At 36.5% G+C, this 17,066-nt stretch overlaps 1 protein-coding gene across 1 annotated transcript in view; it reads right to left on the bottom strand.

Moving 5' to 3' along the window:
• Positions 1-231: 231 nt before the first annotated feature.
• SNX4 (sorting nexin 4) overlaps positions 232-17,066 on the bottom strand; it is a 71,578-nt gene continuing 54,743 nt past the window's right edge. Inside the window, exons 10-14 of the mRNA XM_030329613.2 lie at positions 13,220-13,309; positions 10,837-10,936; positions 8,180-8,325; positions 6,139-6,253; positions 232-1,435 (exon numbers count right to left, since the gene is read on the bottom strand). Coding sequence (XP_030185473.1) covers positions 1,388-1,435; positions 6,139-6,253; positions 8,180-8,325; positions 10,837-10,936; positions 13,220-13,309 — 499 coding nt within the window. The 3' untranslated portion in view covers positions 232-1,387. The remainder of the gene's footprint in view (positions 1,436-6,138; positions 6,254-8,179; positions 8,326-10,836; positions 10,937-13,219; positions 13,310-17,066) is intronic.

Below are 17,066 nucleotides of genomic sequence, written 5' to 3'. Positions count from 1 at the left end.
GTATACAAACGACTTTTCTGACAATTTTACCTTTAAAAAAAAAAGTAAAAATTTAAAAGTTATATCTCATTTCAGCATCTTATTTTTTTTAAATCCAAATTCTGGCCTAATATAAATTTACACAATTAAATACTTCAAAACATAATATGGCATGTATTATTATTATTTTCTCACAGGGCATCAGATACTAATATGTATAAACCACCTTGTTAAAATAACAAAAATATGAAAATCAGCACAATACTTCATTTATTTATTGTAAGTCTGGCAAACAGCACAAAAATCCAGCAACATTTTAAACATGTAAAAAAGTCAAATGCTGAACAGTACTGGGGATTTTTTTTTTTTACATTAATTAGTAATAATGAGAACACATTTAAAATACTGCAAAGCTAGCAAAATGAGGGTACTTGGCTTCTGAACATATACCACACACACACACACACACACACACACACACACACACACACACACACCATACAAACAATATAATTTATCTTTACAAAAATTACAGCCAAGCAATAGAGAAGAAGGATGTTAATAATGAAGATACTAACACATATGTTCACTACATGTATCTTATACAATGAAATGCTACATCTTGTACCCTGAAATGCCATGTGTAGAGAGCCAAGCATAGTAAATTTAGGCTCATCACTGAGGTTAAGAATTATTTGAGAAGAATTTAGTGCTTACATGTAACATATTCAATTAAAACTTTCTATATAGCAATTCCTGGATCATAACAATGCGTTCCACTATATATCTGAGAAGTTGAGTCTTCTTTGTTGGCAGTATAAAATTTCTGACCAGTATCAAAATTCCGGTAAAACACAAATTGAAGGCATTTTCTAGTGTATGCAAATGTTATAGGGGGCATCAATGAATGTGAGAGAAAACCTTAGAGTTCACACTAAGTTTCTGCTGAGCTAGGTCAAACCAAACAGCTCAACTATAAGGCAAGAAAAAATAACCCCCTATAACAGATTAGTGGGTCTTACTAAGTAAAGACAGGAATGCAATCTTGGGGAAAAATTCCCTACAGAAACAGATCTGAAACAACTGGCATTGAAACAAACATATTATCTAACATCTTTCATTCAGTCACTGGTTCAGAAGCCTGACAAACAATATACTGGTATATATTATCAAATTAACATTTTGGAATCAGCACCAGTCCCCAAAACCTCAAATTATAATATTTAATATTCATTAAAATACATCCTTTTTGTGCTATATTAACACAACTACAATCAAATTAAAGAAAGTTGAATTTACTCAAGTTATATATATTTTTATGTATACTGGATAGCAACTTTATTTTTTTTTATTTACTTGTGCTTCTGTTCTGGGGCACTTTGATTGAAGAGAAATTCATTTCACAGGATTACATCTTGCTAAAGCATTCCTTAGCATTGGTCCAAACTTGAATTCCCTATTAAAAACAAAAACAAGAAAGAAAAAAACTTTAAAATGTAATCTTGGAAGGATTCTGAAAATCCAACTGTTTGGCTTACTGGTATGCTACTTTCACCTTTTGGAATAACTGTCAAGTCCAGCAAATATGACACTATTTCTAGCAATGACTAATATAAGTGAATGTCTAATGCTTCTGAAAAAAGAGAATCGCTTGTATAGCCTATCTTCAAGATGGGGAAAGAGCTACTACAACTTTTTGGAAAACTGAGTTTTCAAGGCTCATAACAAACTTATTTATTCATATCACGTTTGCATTATTTCTATTTGTAAACCAAACAAGTTTTCAGGAAATTGTTCTACGTAATACTTAAAAGAAAAATACCTTATTAGTTTAACAATTAAATAAAAATTGATTTAAAAATTAATGGATTATTAAATTATTAGTCTAACAACACATGTTTTGATAAAAACCAATAATATGCTGAATTATCAAATCCTTCTTAGTGTTCTGGCAGGCTATTTAGCACAAAGGTAATATAATATACCTAATATGCTTAAACAAAAATGCAGGTATATAAAAACATAGCAGTAAAATCTAAGGAAGTGGTAGAAACAAAGGTATTTTGTCAACAAACAAGACACATATTTTATGAAGAAGCAGTATTTTAATATTTAAGTATGCCAATATCTATCAATATTCGAAGCTTTGATAAATATCTTCAAATCTTAAATGTCTTTGGCTGGATAAAGAATCTAATAGAGTACTGGTTGTTAGAAAGGATAAGATATGGACTATCACAGTAAGAGATCTATGAGACATCAAATGAGCAAACAAAAACTACACACTAGCACATACAATGCAATCCCATTTGTGTAGGGAAAAGGAAAGTGTATATTTTCTTAATGATTGTAAATGTGTAAGAATGTCTGGAAGGATACACACGAAGTCTGTAACAGTGGTAAGTTTCTAAAAAGGGATTTGGGGGAGGAGGGAGAGAATTTTTACTTAATATGCTTCTGGATTTTTAAAATTTTTGCAATGAGAGTATGTTACTTTTATGATAGTTTTTCTGCTCTGACCTTTATCATTTCCTTCCTTCTACTAACCTTGGCTTTGTTCTTTCTGTAAACCCTTTAGGTATAAGTTACACTGTTTGAGACTTTTCTTCTTTTTTCTGTATGTTTATTTATTTATTTGGCGCGGGGCGGGGGGGGGGGTGGACAGAAAGAGGGAGAGACGGAGAATCCCAAGGCAGGCTCCGCACTGTCAGCACAGAGCCCAATGCAGAGCTCAAACTCATGAACTGCGAGATCATGACTTGAGCCAAAATCAAGAGTCAGATACTCAACTGACTAAGCCACCCAGGCGCCCCGAGATTTTTCTTGTTTCTTGTATTGCTATAAATTCCTTCTTTGAACGGCTTTTGCTGCATCCCAAAGATTTTGAACCATTGTGTTTTCATTTTCATTTGTATTTTTTGATTGCCTCTTTGATTTCTCCATTAACTCATTGAAGGTTTGGTTAGCATACTGGTTAGCCTCCACAAGTTTGTGTTTTTCCAGTTTTTTCTTGTGACTGATTCCTGGTTTCATGCAATTGTGGTCAGAAAAGATGATGATATTATTTCAGTTTTCTTCAATTTACTGAGACTTGTTTCGTGGCCTAACATGTGATCTATCCCGGAGAATATTCCATGTGCACTTGAAAAGAACGTGTATTCTGTTGTTTTTGGATGGAATGTTCTATATATATCTGTTAAGGCCATGTGGGCTAAAACATCACTCAAAGATACTATTTCCTTATTGATTTTCTGCCTTGATGATCTATTCATTGATATGAGTGGGGTGTTAAAACCCCCTACAATTATTGTATTACCATCAATTTCTCCCTTTATGCCTGTTAATATTTACTTTATGTATTTAGGTGTTCCAGTGTTGGGTAGATATTTACAACTGTTATATCCTCTTACTGGATTGGCCCCTTTATCAGTATGTAAAGCCCTTTGTCTACTGTTACAGTCTTTGTTTTAAAGTCTATTTTGTCTAAGTACTGCACCTTAGCTTTTTTTCCCCACTTCTATTTGCATGGAATATCTTTTTCCATATGATCATTTTTTTAATTTGAAAAGATAAAGTAGCTTAAAAATCAATCAAGTATTGGGGTGCCTGCATGGCTCAGTTGGTTACGCACCTGATTTAGGCTCAGGTCATGATCTCACGGTTCATGGGTTTAAGCCCCATGTCAGGCTCTGTGCTAACAGCTCAGAGCCTGGAGCCTACTCAGAATTTTGTGTCTCCCTCTCCCTCTCTGCCCCTTCCCCACTTGCACTCTATTTCAAAAATAAATAATGTTAAAAAAAACAAATCAAGTATTTCGTAAAAGCTCAGTCCTTGATCCAACAAATTAGAAAATTCACTATAAAAAAGGTTAACCAAAATAATACTTAGAATAGTTGATTTTTAAATGCTAATATTAATACTTTTTATATAAAACTATTTTGTTTTGGTTTACTACTACTTCAATTTAGTCATTTGATTATATTCAATTACCACTTTGGATATCTGACACTGTAACACGGTATGGTATATTTTAAAAGTTAATACACAACTAAAATAAAATATAATCATATTTATCTAAAAAAAAACTAGTATTAATCTTGACTTCTCGTACTTAATTTTAAGTTTCTAAAAAAAATACTGTAGATTTTCAAATACAAAAATCTATTATTCTACTTAAGGAAGAAAATAAAACATGATGAAACTTTATAGTACTGTTCCTGGGAAATAAGGTGAACACACATCTTTCAAACCTCATGTAGTAAACTCTTGTTTACTGTAATGGTTTTCTTAGAAAACATGAGTAGACATACAAGCTATCCAACAGTATGTCCAAATACACCTACAGTGATATCCTTTTTATTCAGAGATTAATTTCTAGCACCCTCAACCACCCCGCCCTAGGTAAAATGGGGAGAAAAGTCCTTTGAGCCATTATATAGTCTGCATTTTCCTTTGGAAAAGCAGCAAACAGAAGATCACAAGGAGCTTACTGATGAGTCTTTTATGAAAACACAATAAAACCAACTCTAAAAAACGTGTGTTACCTGATCTTTCAGACCTCCTGAGATTAAAAAAGGGCAGGCTAGAAAGACGACTAAATGTGAGGCACCCTGTAAAGCAGTAGGATGTGGCACAATGACAACAATAGATAAAACACCACCAAGCTGTAATCATACTCCACTGTCGACATTTGCAGACGGTTTGGTTATGATTTTAACTTCTCTTAACTGACCCCAAAGATCTATAACATGGAGTAACTTACACTTTAACTGGGGCATAAATATGAATTTGCCCAATACAAAAAAAGCCCACTTGACTAATGCTAGAGTCTGGTGTTTACATCTTAAAATATCTTTGTTTACTATGCTTACTGTTAGTGATACAAGTGAAAAGGGCTAGGGAAGTGATGGTGACTAGCCAGAAAATACACATTTCAGATGAATTAAAGCATAAGTTGTTTATATGAGCATGGTTTTTCCCTCTAAGAAGGTCTTCATAACTGAGAATTCATCTTGCTATTTACATGATTTACTGAGACAACGCATGTTAAGTCGCTTGGTAGACTGCAAAGTGCTGGTAAATTGTAAAGCACTGATAGTAGCTGATAGACACATAGGCAGGTCTTAGGTTATAAAAAAAGAAGGAATGTTTCATATTTTGTTCTTACAACAGCATTTTAGAAAGATTTTGGTATTGTCAAAACACTCCCCTGGGGCCCCTCGGTGGCTCATTCGGTTGAGCGGCTGACTTTGGCTCAGGTCACATGATCTCACGGTTTGTGAGTTCGAGCCCCGCGCTGGGCTCTGTGCTGACAGCTCAGAGCCTGGAGCCTGCTTCAGATTCTGTGTCTCCCTCTCTCTCTGCCTCTCCTCCACTTGTGCTCTGTCTCTCTCTCTCTTAAAAATAAAATGTAAAAAAAAAAAAAAAAAAAAAAAAGATTTTTTTTTTAAATAATAAAAAAAAACCACTCCCCAAAATGAAGCTTCCATGTTCATATCTTCTACTATGGACATCAGCTACACGGAAGACTCACTATGACAACAAACCATGTCATGACCACATTTTCCCCAATGTTTAAGCTATTTTCCAATCAAAGCACTATCTATCACTATTAGGAACAGTATTTTACCACCACATCCAAGAACACCATATAATCCAAGTAAAGTTGTTGGTATATATTTGCAAATACTGGATATAAATAGAGCACAGAAATTTGGTACCTTAGGTGACTGAAGACTCAGTAATCGACATTTTGGTTATTAAAAAATACTTCTTTCAAAATTAAGTAAAGAAATTGGAAAACATTCTGGAAGGGGAGAAGGGGAGAAGAATGGGCTTTAAAATGAAAATGATAGGGGCGCCTGGGTGGCTCAGTCAGTTAAAGCACCCAGCAGGTCATGATCTCATGGTTTGTGAGTTCAAGCCCTGCGTTGGCCTCTGTGCTGGTAGCTCAGAGCCTGCTTCAGATTCTGTGTCTTTCTCTCTGCCTCCCTGCTTGCACTCTGTCTCTCTCTCTCTCTCTCTCTCTCAAAATAAATAAATAGACATTAAAAAAATTAAATTAAAATAAGCTTTCTAGTCCAAGGAAGAGAAATTAGTTTTAAAGAAATTCATAACCACTTTTGAACACACCGTATCTTCCCTGACACCAAAACCTACCTTTTTGCACATACTGATCTGCATGACTGCATAGCTTATGAGAGCTTCCTTTAAATCATGGTTCTTTTGTTCTTTGAAGCGTTCAATATCAGCCCAAGCATTTTTCACAAATTCTCTGAAATAAAATGTGTAGTCAACATTATTACTTACTCAAATTATGTAAACTATATTATAAATTCTAATAGCCAGTTCTCATTCGCATTGGTTTTTGTCTATACAGGTGAAAAAAAACTATTGTATATATGACAGTTTTTTTTTCTTCCTAAAAATTATACTAGAAAAAAAAGCAGAGACAGTCATACATTCTTCTTCATTTTAATAATCAATATTTTTGCCCCAAGAATTCCAGCGTCAAATTATTCCTATAAATCAGCTATAAATGGCTCTTTTCACATGAAGTTGCCCTCCTGGAGTCACTGGAAAACATACACTCTTTTGACAAGATATACCGTATCACAATCATCATGTACTGGCTTTAAATGACAACTAGAGTTTTCAAAATTCTGAGAGGCATTTACCTTTGTAACTCTACTCATAAAAGTTTACTTTTACTTATTTGGTGCCAGTTCTAAAAATTAACAAAAACACCTCAAAACCAATGATACACTCTTGGTCTGCCTTGATCTACATACTATTGGACAAAGACAGCAATAAGGAAAATAAGTCAGTGACGGAAGACCTTTGAGAGTTGAATTTCTAGAAATATTTATGGAATAATCATATGCCAAGTCAATGTAAGGTGTTGGAACATAAAGATGAAACATACACAGTCATTGACTTAGAAGGGCTCCTGAACACCCAAAACAAAACTGCCATGCTATTGTGGCATGAGCTAAGTGCTATGACAGCCTGCAAGGCTAGGAGTAAGCTTCACAAAGAAAGTGCAAGAGCTGGGCACTGAAGAATCATCAGGCTTTTGTTAAGTGATGGAGAAGAAAGGGCAAAGGGAATGTGCAAAGGCCAGAAATCAGGAAAAGTGCAGGAAAATAATTTTATGAAGTTGAAATTCTTCTTTCTTTTTCCCCCATACTAAAACTGTTTCTGTAACATGATTTTTGATCATTCAAATTTCTTAGGAAGTCAATCACTACATGTTAGAAGAAAAGGTTATAGGGGTGTCTGGTTGGCCCAGTCATTGGAGCCTGTGACTTTGATCTCAGGGTTGGAAGTCTGAGCCTGATGTTGGGTGTAGAGATTACTGGTTTTTTTGGTTTTTTTTTGAGAGAGAGAGAGAATGCAATATGGGGAGAGGGAGAGTAAAAGAAAGGGGGGGGGCGGGGAGAGAGAGAGGGAGAAAATCTTAAGCAGGCTCCAGGCTCAGCATGGAGCCTGATGCAGGACTCAATCCCATGACCTTGGGATCAGGACCTGAGCCAAAATAAGAGTCAGACACTCAATTGACTGAGCCACCCAGGTGCCCCAGAGATTACTTAAAAATAAAATCTTTTAAAAAAAATTTTTTTTGAATGTTTATTTATTTTTAATCTTTATTTATTTTTGAAACAGAGAGACAGAGTGTGAGCAGGGAAGGAGCAGAGAGAGAGGGAGACAGAATCCGAAGCAGGCTCCAGGTCCTGAGCTGTCAGTACAGAGCCCGACATGGGGTTCAAACTCATGAACTGTAAGATCATGACCTGAGCTGAAGTTGGACACTCAACCAACTGAGTCACCCAGGCTCCCCGAACGTTTATTTATTTTTAAGACAGAACACAAGGGGGGGGGGGATGCAAGAGGAGGGGTAGAACACAGAGTGAGACACAGATTCTGAAGCAGGCTCCAGGCTGAGCTGTCAGCATGGAGTCCAATGCGGGGCTCGAACCCACGGAGTGATCATGACCTGAGCTAAAGCCAGATGCTCAACCAACTGAGCCACCTAGGCACCCCTAAAAATAAAATCTTAAAAAAAAAATTGCCCTTGAAGAACAGACTATATTTCAGGGATGTTAATGAAGATGGGAAATGTTATAAAAAAAACAAACAAACCAACAATCCGCCATGTAGTACACATGTCTAGCTTTGTTAAACATCTCAGCATTTTTACCTGCCTTCCAGATTTTTAGACTTTAGCTGTTGCTCTCCTTCATTTATTTGTTCTTCTAGCACCTTTATTCTGGCTTCTCTTTGCTCTGGAGTTTCTTGGCCAAAGAGCTTGGTAGTCATTCCCTTCAAGGAAAATGTTCTCACAGTCTAAAATGAAATAGAAACAGGTGAATGGATGAACAAAATGTGGCATATGCATATAAATAAATATTATTCAGCCTGAGAAAGGAAAGAAATTCCAACACATGCTACAACATGGATGAACCTGAGAACATTATGCTAAGTGGAAATAAGCAAGTCATGAAAGGACAAATACTACATGATTCTACTTAATGTAAGGTATCTAGAGTAGTCAAAGTCATAGAGACAGAAAGTAGAATGGTGACTCTCAGGGGCTGAGGAGAGAAGGAAATTGATAGTTGATGTTCAATGATATAGAGTTTCAATTTTGCAAGATGAAGAGAGTTCTAGAGGTTGGTTACACAACAATGTGAATGTACTTACTACTACTGAACTGTATACCACTTAAAAATGGTTAAGATTACCCCTAGTATAATCTTTCATTAACCTATGCTTCCATAAAACTGCTTTTAATTTATATCAATGTAAATTCAATAGCTGTACTAATTTCTTCCACTGTTTTCTGAGTTTGAAATAAGAGTAAAAATTAAAATATTTTTTAAAAAGAAAAACAAACAAGGGGCGCCTGGGTGGCTCAGTCGGTTAAGCGTCCAACTTTGGCTCAGGTCATGATCTTGCGGTTTGTGAGTTTGAGCCCCGCGTCAGGCTCTGTGCTGATAGCTTGGAGCCTGGAGCCTGCTTCGAATTCTGTGTCTCTGTCTCTCTCTGCCCCTCCCCCACTTGTGCTCTGTCTCTATCAAAAATAAATAAATGTAAAAAAAAAATTTTTTTTTAAAGAAAAATAAGCCACAGGTAAAAAAAACAATGGTTAAGATGATAAATTTTGTTATGTATATTTAATCACAATTAAACATTTTTTTTAAAAAGGGAAACAGAGGGGCACCTGCGTGGCTCAGTCGGTTAAGTGTCCGACTTTGGCTCAGATCATGATCTCATGGTTCGTGGGTTTGAGCCCTGCACAGGGCTCTGTGCCCACAGCCCAGAGCCTGGAGCTTGCTTCAGATTCTGTGTCTCCTTCTCTCTGCCCCTTCCCTGCTCGCTCGCTCTGTCTCTCTCTCTTAAAAATAAACATTTTTTTAAATTTTAGAAAAAGGGAAACAAAACTTTTGCCATTTCCTCCTAGCTCAGTACAGAAGCACCAATAAGTCTTACAACCAGGGGGCTCCTAATATGATTCCTAACACTGGAATAATATGGAATAGTCAAAAAGAAAAAAATTCTAACTGAACTTCTTAATCAAATGGAAAACTTCTATGTGAAGCATTAGGCAAGTTATTTCTTTAGATTAGAGGTCATTTTGTAAACATTTCTCTATGACATAAAAAATAGATAAAAAAAATCCAACAGGTGACAAAAGAAACAGGCCAAACTAAAACAAAAAACATTTAAAATCTGCGTAATACACACTGAAACTTGGTTATCAATTAAATAGGATGCCTTCCCTTGGAGGGTAGCCTCAAGCATCACTGCTTTAACATTTCCTTACTCTCTGGAGATTACTAAGGGAAACACTTTTCCCTTCACATGTAGGAGTAGAGAATCATGCTTCCTGAAAATGGCCTGGGAGTTTCCCCTCAGTTCTAAAAATAAATCAAGCCTAGGGATGCCTGGGTGGCTCAGTGGGTCAGGTCAGGATCAGGATCTCGCAGTTCAGGATCTCGCAGTCCAGGAGTTTGAGCCCTGCATTGGGTTCTGTGCTGACAGCTCAGAGCCTGGAGCCTCTTCGGATTCTGTGTCTCCCTCTCTCTCTCTGCCCCTCCCCTGCTCATGCTCTGTCTCTCTCTCTCTCAAAAATAAACATTAAAAATAGATAAATAAGAAGAAAGAAAGAAAGAAAGAAAGAAAGAAAGAAAGAAAGAAAGAAAGAAAGAAATCAAGCCTAGTATATACATGTTTCATAGTCAAATGGTCTTTTCCTACAACATATATCTGTGACTTTTCAGAGATAACAAAGTACTTGTTAAGTATGAAGTGACTGGTAAATGGTAGCACTGTCACTTTCATTATTTCCAGATTGTGTACTCTCACTACGACAGCTAATTTATTCCAATAAAATGGCTAGACAGTAGAAAGCCGATTATAAAAATAATCTAAGGTTCATAAAATAAGATACAGAATTTTCTTCACATCTATTCCCTATACCAGAAGCTCCTTCTTATGAGAGATGAACTGATTCAAACTGGGCAAGGCTTTTCAAAATAAGCTAAAATTTCTATGATTTACTTTGTAAAAGTCATTATTTCAATCACAAAGAATAATGCGTTTTCACTTGTACTGAATATAAATGAGAAGACACTATACAGAGCAATGTTGGCAGAATTTCTTACACTGCTATGTAATATGATGTTTTAATGGCTTATATCTTTTTATATCAAGATCACAAACCAAGGAATTACAAAGTTGCCCATAAATTATTCCCCTATAAAAGCTACAGGCATCTTGGGTATTACAACTGCAGCTCATTCCTTATACGGCCTGCTGCACTAATACCAGAGACTGAAATGGAAACACACTCACCCCAGTTGCCAGTTCCTCACATTGCTGCTTTTTGGATGCTAAGTCCTGAGCAGCCATCTCCAAGTCATACTGCATAAGTTCATGTTTCCTGCATACAGCCCTAGGGATGAAAAAAAGTGCTGCCACTTAATTTTTATGGCTTCTCTTTTAACATATTAAAATTTTTCAGGGGCACCTGGGTGCTTCAGTCGGTTAAGCATCCAACTATTCATTTCAGCTCAGGTCATGACTTCACAGTTGTGGGATAGAGCACCCATGTAGGGCTCTGTGCTGGGTGTGGAACATGCTTAGGATTCTCTTTCTCTGTCCCTGTCCCCCGGTTGCGCATACACGTGTTTTCTTTTTCAAGAAAAAAAATTTTTTTCTCCCCAGGGGTAGAGAGGAAATATTTACAATATGTACCTAGAATTTTCAAGTTTAAAATGCACTAGCCCAATATAAAATGAAATCTACCAGGGGTGCCTGAGTGGCTCAGTCAGTTAAGTCTAACTCTTGATTTCAACTCAGGTCATGATCTCAAGGTTTGTGAGATTAGGATTCTCTCTCTCCCCCTCCCCTCTCTCTGCCTCTCCCCTGCTGATGCTCTCTCTCTCAAAATAAATATTAAAAAAAATTAAAGTTAGAACCTAAGCATAAAAAGTATACATAATAAAAGATGTTTTTTTTTAAGATACTTGCAACATTTTTCTCAACAAACATACCATTATCACATACATTAATGAAATCTTTTGTGTAACATAGAAACTAATACTGGAATCTCACAAAGCAGCTGAGTATTCCTTAAATTCAAATTTTTCATCTTTATATAGAAATGTCTTAGTTTTTACTTTCACATAAGTGACCCATGCTTAGTGTAAAAAACAAAACAAAACTAAGATTCTAGCACAGAAATGTACAAAATAAAAAAACTTTCAAGAACTCCTTCTCTTCCCAACTCCACTATCCAGACACAATCCATGTTAATATTAATAGATGGTGCATATTCTGCCAGACCTTAGGTAGGCACTTACAAATACACATATGCACACGCCCCAAGTGATTCTACATATTATCTTACTTAACTATATACCATGGACATATCAATATACATTCATCTTTTCTATAGTTTTTAAGAACTGTACAGAATTCCACTCTGTTCAGCAACTTTCTTTTGCTTGGTAACATGAAAATACCTGGTGAAACTCCTGAGTACTCAAAGCTCTAGAAGGAGCAAGGTTAAAAATGTACAGATGTTTTGTATCAGCTACTAAACAGCTAAAGAAACACTGGTCCTCTATACTAACAGAATTCTTATATTGCTTTTAAAAATGACAGGAAAATAACCCAAAGTGGCTACAGCCAAAAGCCACCTATTTCAGGTAAATGGATTCATTTTTCTAAATTGGACAGAAAAAATATACTAATTTCTTCTTTTTTTAATATTTATTTTTGACAGAGAGAGAGAGAGAGAGCGAGCGCGAGAGCGCGCACGAGCATGTGAACTGGGGAGGGGCAGAGAGAGACAGAGACAGGTTTTGAAACGGGCTCTGTGCTGAGAGCAGAGGGCCCGATGTGGGGCTTGAACTCATGAACTGTGAGATCATGACCTGAGTCAAAGTCAGATGTGTAACCATTTGAGCCACCCAGGCACCCCTATGCTAATTTCTTCTAAAATAGAACTATATACCAGAGAATTCTGTTTGGCTCTGCAAGAGATACCATAAAAACAGAAGACAAAGTCCTGATATTAAGAAGTTACACAACCTTACTAAGAAGATAAGCAGATGTGGAAAAAATTACAAAATTAAAAAGGCAACATATTGCCTAGTGACAGGGCTACCTACACACACTCAATCTGTATTTTGCATCCAATCTTCAAACTGAACAAATAGAAAGAACAACATACAAACAGTTCTGTGGCTGGAGACTGACTAGTTTTATCAATACCACGTTTCAAGAACAGGGCTGGTCTTAAATACCTCTACCCAGCACTCTGCAATACAGAGGAATACAAGGAGACCTCATTCAATACCTGGGGGATGAATTCATTTAAAAATTACCTTACTATCTTTGGGGTGCCTGGGTGGCTCAGTCAGTTAAGCGTCTGACTTCGGCTCAGGTCATGATCTTGCAGCTTGTGAGTTCAAGCTGTGCACCGGGCTCTGTGCTGACAAATCGGAGCCTAGGAGACTGCTTCGGATTGTGTCTCCCTCTCTCTCTGCCCCTCCCCCACTCACACTCTGTGTCTCTCTCTCTCTCTCAAAAATAAAATAACATTAAAAAAAAAATGTTTTTAAATAAATAAATAAAAATCACCTTACTATCTTTACTTTCTGGCAACATATGAAGTGAAGAGAGTGGTGACTAGCCACAGGGCTGCATCTGGAACATTTATTATACTTACCGCAGTGCTTCTGCATAAAACAGATACTCCTTTAGCTGATCTGCATAATGTTCTTCATCTTCTAAAATATCATCAATAGAAGATGCATACCTGTTTAAAAAACATTGCATACAAAGTTTTATCATGATACAAAGTATTAATGATAGAAAGAAGTGTTGTTCAAAGTATGTATGGTCCAACAGACCATTTGCTACCTTCAGTAACAAAATAAGTACACAGAGAATAAGTATTGAGAAACATTTGTAGCAGTTAAAAAAAAAATTTTTTTAATGTTTATTTATTTTGGAGAGAAAGGGAGACAGAATGTGAGCAGGGGAGGGGCAGAGTGAGAGGGAGACACAGAATCTGAAACAGGCTCTAGGCTCTGAGCTGTTAGCACAGAGCCCGATGTGGGCTTGAACTCATGGACTATGAGATCATGACCTGAGCTGAAGTCAAGTTAACTGACTGAGCCATCCAGGCGCCCCGGTAGCAATTTTTAATTACCATGAAAATTTTATTGAATTTTACCAACATGTTTTGATCAGCAATGGCTTGGAAATAAAAAACAAAACAAACAAAAAGGTCCTTCTTATAGGTAGCTTAAGAAGCACCATAAGACAGCTCCTGGGTGGCTCAGTCGGTTGAGCACCTGTCTTGGTTTCAGTTCAGGTCATGATTTAACAATTCATGAGTTCAAGCCCCATGTCAGGCTCTGTGCTCTCAGCAGAGAGCCTACTTTAGATCCTGTCTCCCTTTCTCTGCCCCTCCCCCACCCACGAGCACATGCATTTGCTCTCTCAAAAATAAATAAATGTTAAAAATAAAAAATACACAAGAAGCACCATAAGACTATAATATCTTTTGTTCAAAGATATTTTATGAAAGGGCTACAAAATCTGCAGAAAAAATAAGAGTTTAGTATAATTGGTGCACAAATATTCCTGGCACCAACTACATACAGTAATGCCAAAAAGCTACAAAAGGAAAACTAGAGTAAATAAAGATTACAAAAAATTTTAGAAGGTTTATTTTATACTAATTGTCAAAAGCAATCTCTTTTTTTTTAACATGTTTTATTTTATTTTTTTAATGTTTATTTTTTGAGAGAGAGAGAGAGACAGAGAGAATGAGTGGGGGAGAGGCAGAGAGAGAGGGAGACAGAATCTAAAGCAGGTTCCAGGCTCTGAGCTGTCAGCACACAGCCTGACGTGGGGCTCGAACTCAAAAGTAAGATCGTGACCTGAGCCGAAGTCAGATGCTCGACTGAATGAGCCACCCAGGTGCCCCAGCAACCTCTGCTTTGACCCATATAAGCCCCTTATTGCCATACCATTCTCATTCCTGGACAGGAGTCTTTCCTTGTACAGAAATGTGACCTGACTGACCGCTCTTGACACTGCTTCTCCAAATACTACAAGCACAGATCTCAGCACCTCTAGGAGATCTTCCCAGACTACTTTAGTCTCCAGTCACCACTTCTGGTCTTTTATCAACAATTCAGAAATTAAATTTTATCAAAGTAATGTCTTGTGTGTTAGTTTTATTTCTCCAATCACATTATGAATTCCATAAGGATGTGGGTTATGTCATGTACTACTTCTGTATGGTATATAACTTTTCAAATTAACTCTGATTACCTAGCATGAGAATAAAAGAATAATATAATTTATGTCTCCAGGCCTGCTTCATGTAGGCAAGCAAACAAAATTTACTGAAGTTGTAAAAAATAAATAAACCTTCTGAAAAACTATGTGCTTATAGGGTTTCTAAAAGAGGCAAGGACATATTCTGTAATTACAAATTTACATTTGTTAGACTATGGATGGAATTTCTTCTACATGACTGAAAAAAGTCTTGAGAATCATTGTTAAGAATAAGAAAAACTGCCTTTAATTCATAAATCTATGATTCAGAAAGAATGTTAAGGAAACAAAAAACAGGGCTGGTGGCTTGAAGACAGGAAACATAGTATAAAGATAAATAGCACATCCTTGGGTACAAAAATTTAAATGGTAATGATTTTTAGATATCAGTACTGAAATTGTTTACTTAACACTTTAAATCACCTGAAGGGATAATCATAAATTCCTGAAAATACTGAAAATGCTAAATCAACAGAATGCTGGAAGACTTTCTAAGGCTGAAAAGTAGCCAGTCAGCTTGAATATGGCCTGAAGAAATATTTAGAAAAAAACAAGTATTTTTTGTCTTTTTGTTACTGACTTGTAAGAGTTCTTTACATATTCTGGTTGGAAATGTTTACTTCCAGTCAGTAGCTAGCCTTTTCATTATTTTAATGGTGTGTGTGTGTGTGTGTGTGTGTGTGTGTGTAGTAAATAAACATAACATGAAATTTACCTTTTAATCATTTTAAGTGTCCAGTGGAGTGGCATTAAGTGTATTCACCTTGCTGTGCAGCCATCTCCACATCTCCAGACCATCTGTCTCCAAACCATCTGTCTCCATAACTTTTTCATCTTCTCTAACACTAATTCCCCCATTTCTCCCTTCCCTAACATTATCTTTTTCTTAAGTTTATTTATCTTGAGAGAAAGGGAGAGAGAAGGAAAGAACGAATCCCAAGCAGGCTCTGCACGGTCAGTGTGGAGACTGATGTGGGCCTTGAACCCATGAACCATGAGATCATGACTTGAGCCAAAACCTAGAGTTGGACGCTTAACTGACTGAGCCACCCAGGTGCCCCCACAGTATCTTTTAATAAGCAAAATGTTTAATTTCGATAAAGAACATTTTACCATTTAAAAATGTCTTTGAAATTCCTTGTCCTTCTAAGTAAAAAAAAAAAAAAAAGAAAAAGAAAATAGAAAAAACTAAAAATTTGGGTTTTTTTCATGTTTTCTTTAAGAAATTTTTGCTAACAGGGCGCCTGGGTGCCTCAGTCGGTTGAGCGTCCGACTTCGGCTCAGGTCATGATCTCGCAGTTCGTGAGTTTGAGCCCCACATCAGGCCCTGTGCTGACAGCTCAGAGCCTGGAGCCTGCTTCAGATTCTGTGTCTCCCTTTCTCTCTGCCCCTTCCCCGCTCATGCTGTCTCTAAAAAATGAATAAAGGTTAAATAAAAATAAAAATAAATTTTTGCTAACTTGAAGGTTGCAACAATATTCTCATGTGCTTTCTACTAAAAGTTGTAATTTTAGCTTTTATATTTATGTATATGACCCAAATTGCATTTGTTTTTATGTAAGGTGTGAGAGATGGCTCAAAGTTAATTTTTTTTTCCATGTACATATCCAGTTATTCCAGAACCATTTCTTGAAATGGACTATTTAAATCCCAGTCTATTTTCTGGACTCTTTTCTGTTCCATTGATCTGTTTACCTTTATGCCAATACCTATCTTGTATTTACAGGATATAGCTTTACAGAAGTCTTGAAATCAGTTAATATATTCCAGGTTTGTTCTTTTTTTCAAGACTGTTTTGGTTACTCTAGGTCCTTTAAATTTATATATAAATTTTGGAATTAAGTAATACCAATTACTATTAAAAATTTATATCAGAATTTTGATTGGGACTGCAATTTGGGAAGAATGGAGATATTAACACTACTGACGCTTCCAATCTATGAACACAGTTTATCTCTCCATTTATTTAGGTCTTTAAATTTTTCTCTCAGCAGGGGCACCTGGGTGGCTCAGTCAGTTGAGCAACCAATTTAGGCTCAGGTCATGATCTCGCAATTCGTGAGTTCGAGCCCCACATCGGGCTCTGTGCTGACAGCTCAGAGCCTGGAGCCTACTTCAGATTCTGTGTCTCCCTCTCTCTATGCTCCTCTCCTGCTTGGACCCTGTCTCTTTCTCAAGAATAAATAAAGAAAAAAAATTTTTTTTAATTTTTTTCTCAGCAG

The sequence above is a fragment of the Lynx canadensis genome, chromosome C2 (assembly GCF_007474595.2).
Source record: "Lynx canadensis isolate LIC74 chromosome C2, mLynCan4.pri.v2, whole genome shotgun sequence".
Lineage (NCBI taxonomy): Eukaryota > Metazoa > Chordata > Mammalia > Carnivora > Felidae > Lynx > Lynx canadensis.
Note: the sequence above shows the minus strand (reverse complement) of the source record. Positions and strands in the feature narration are given on the sequence as shown.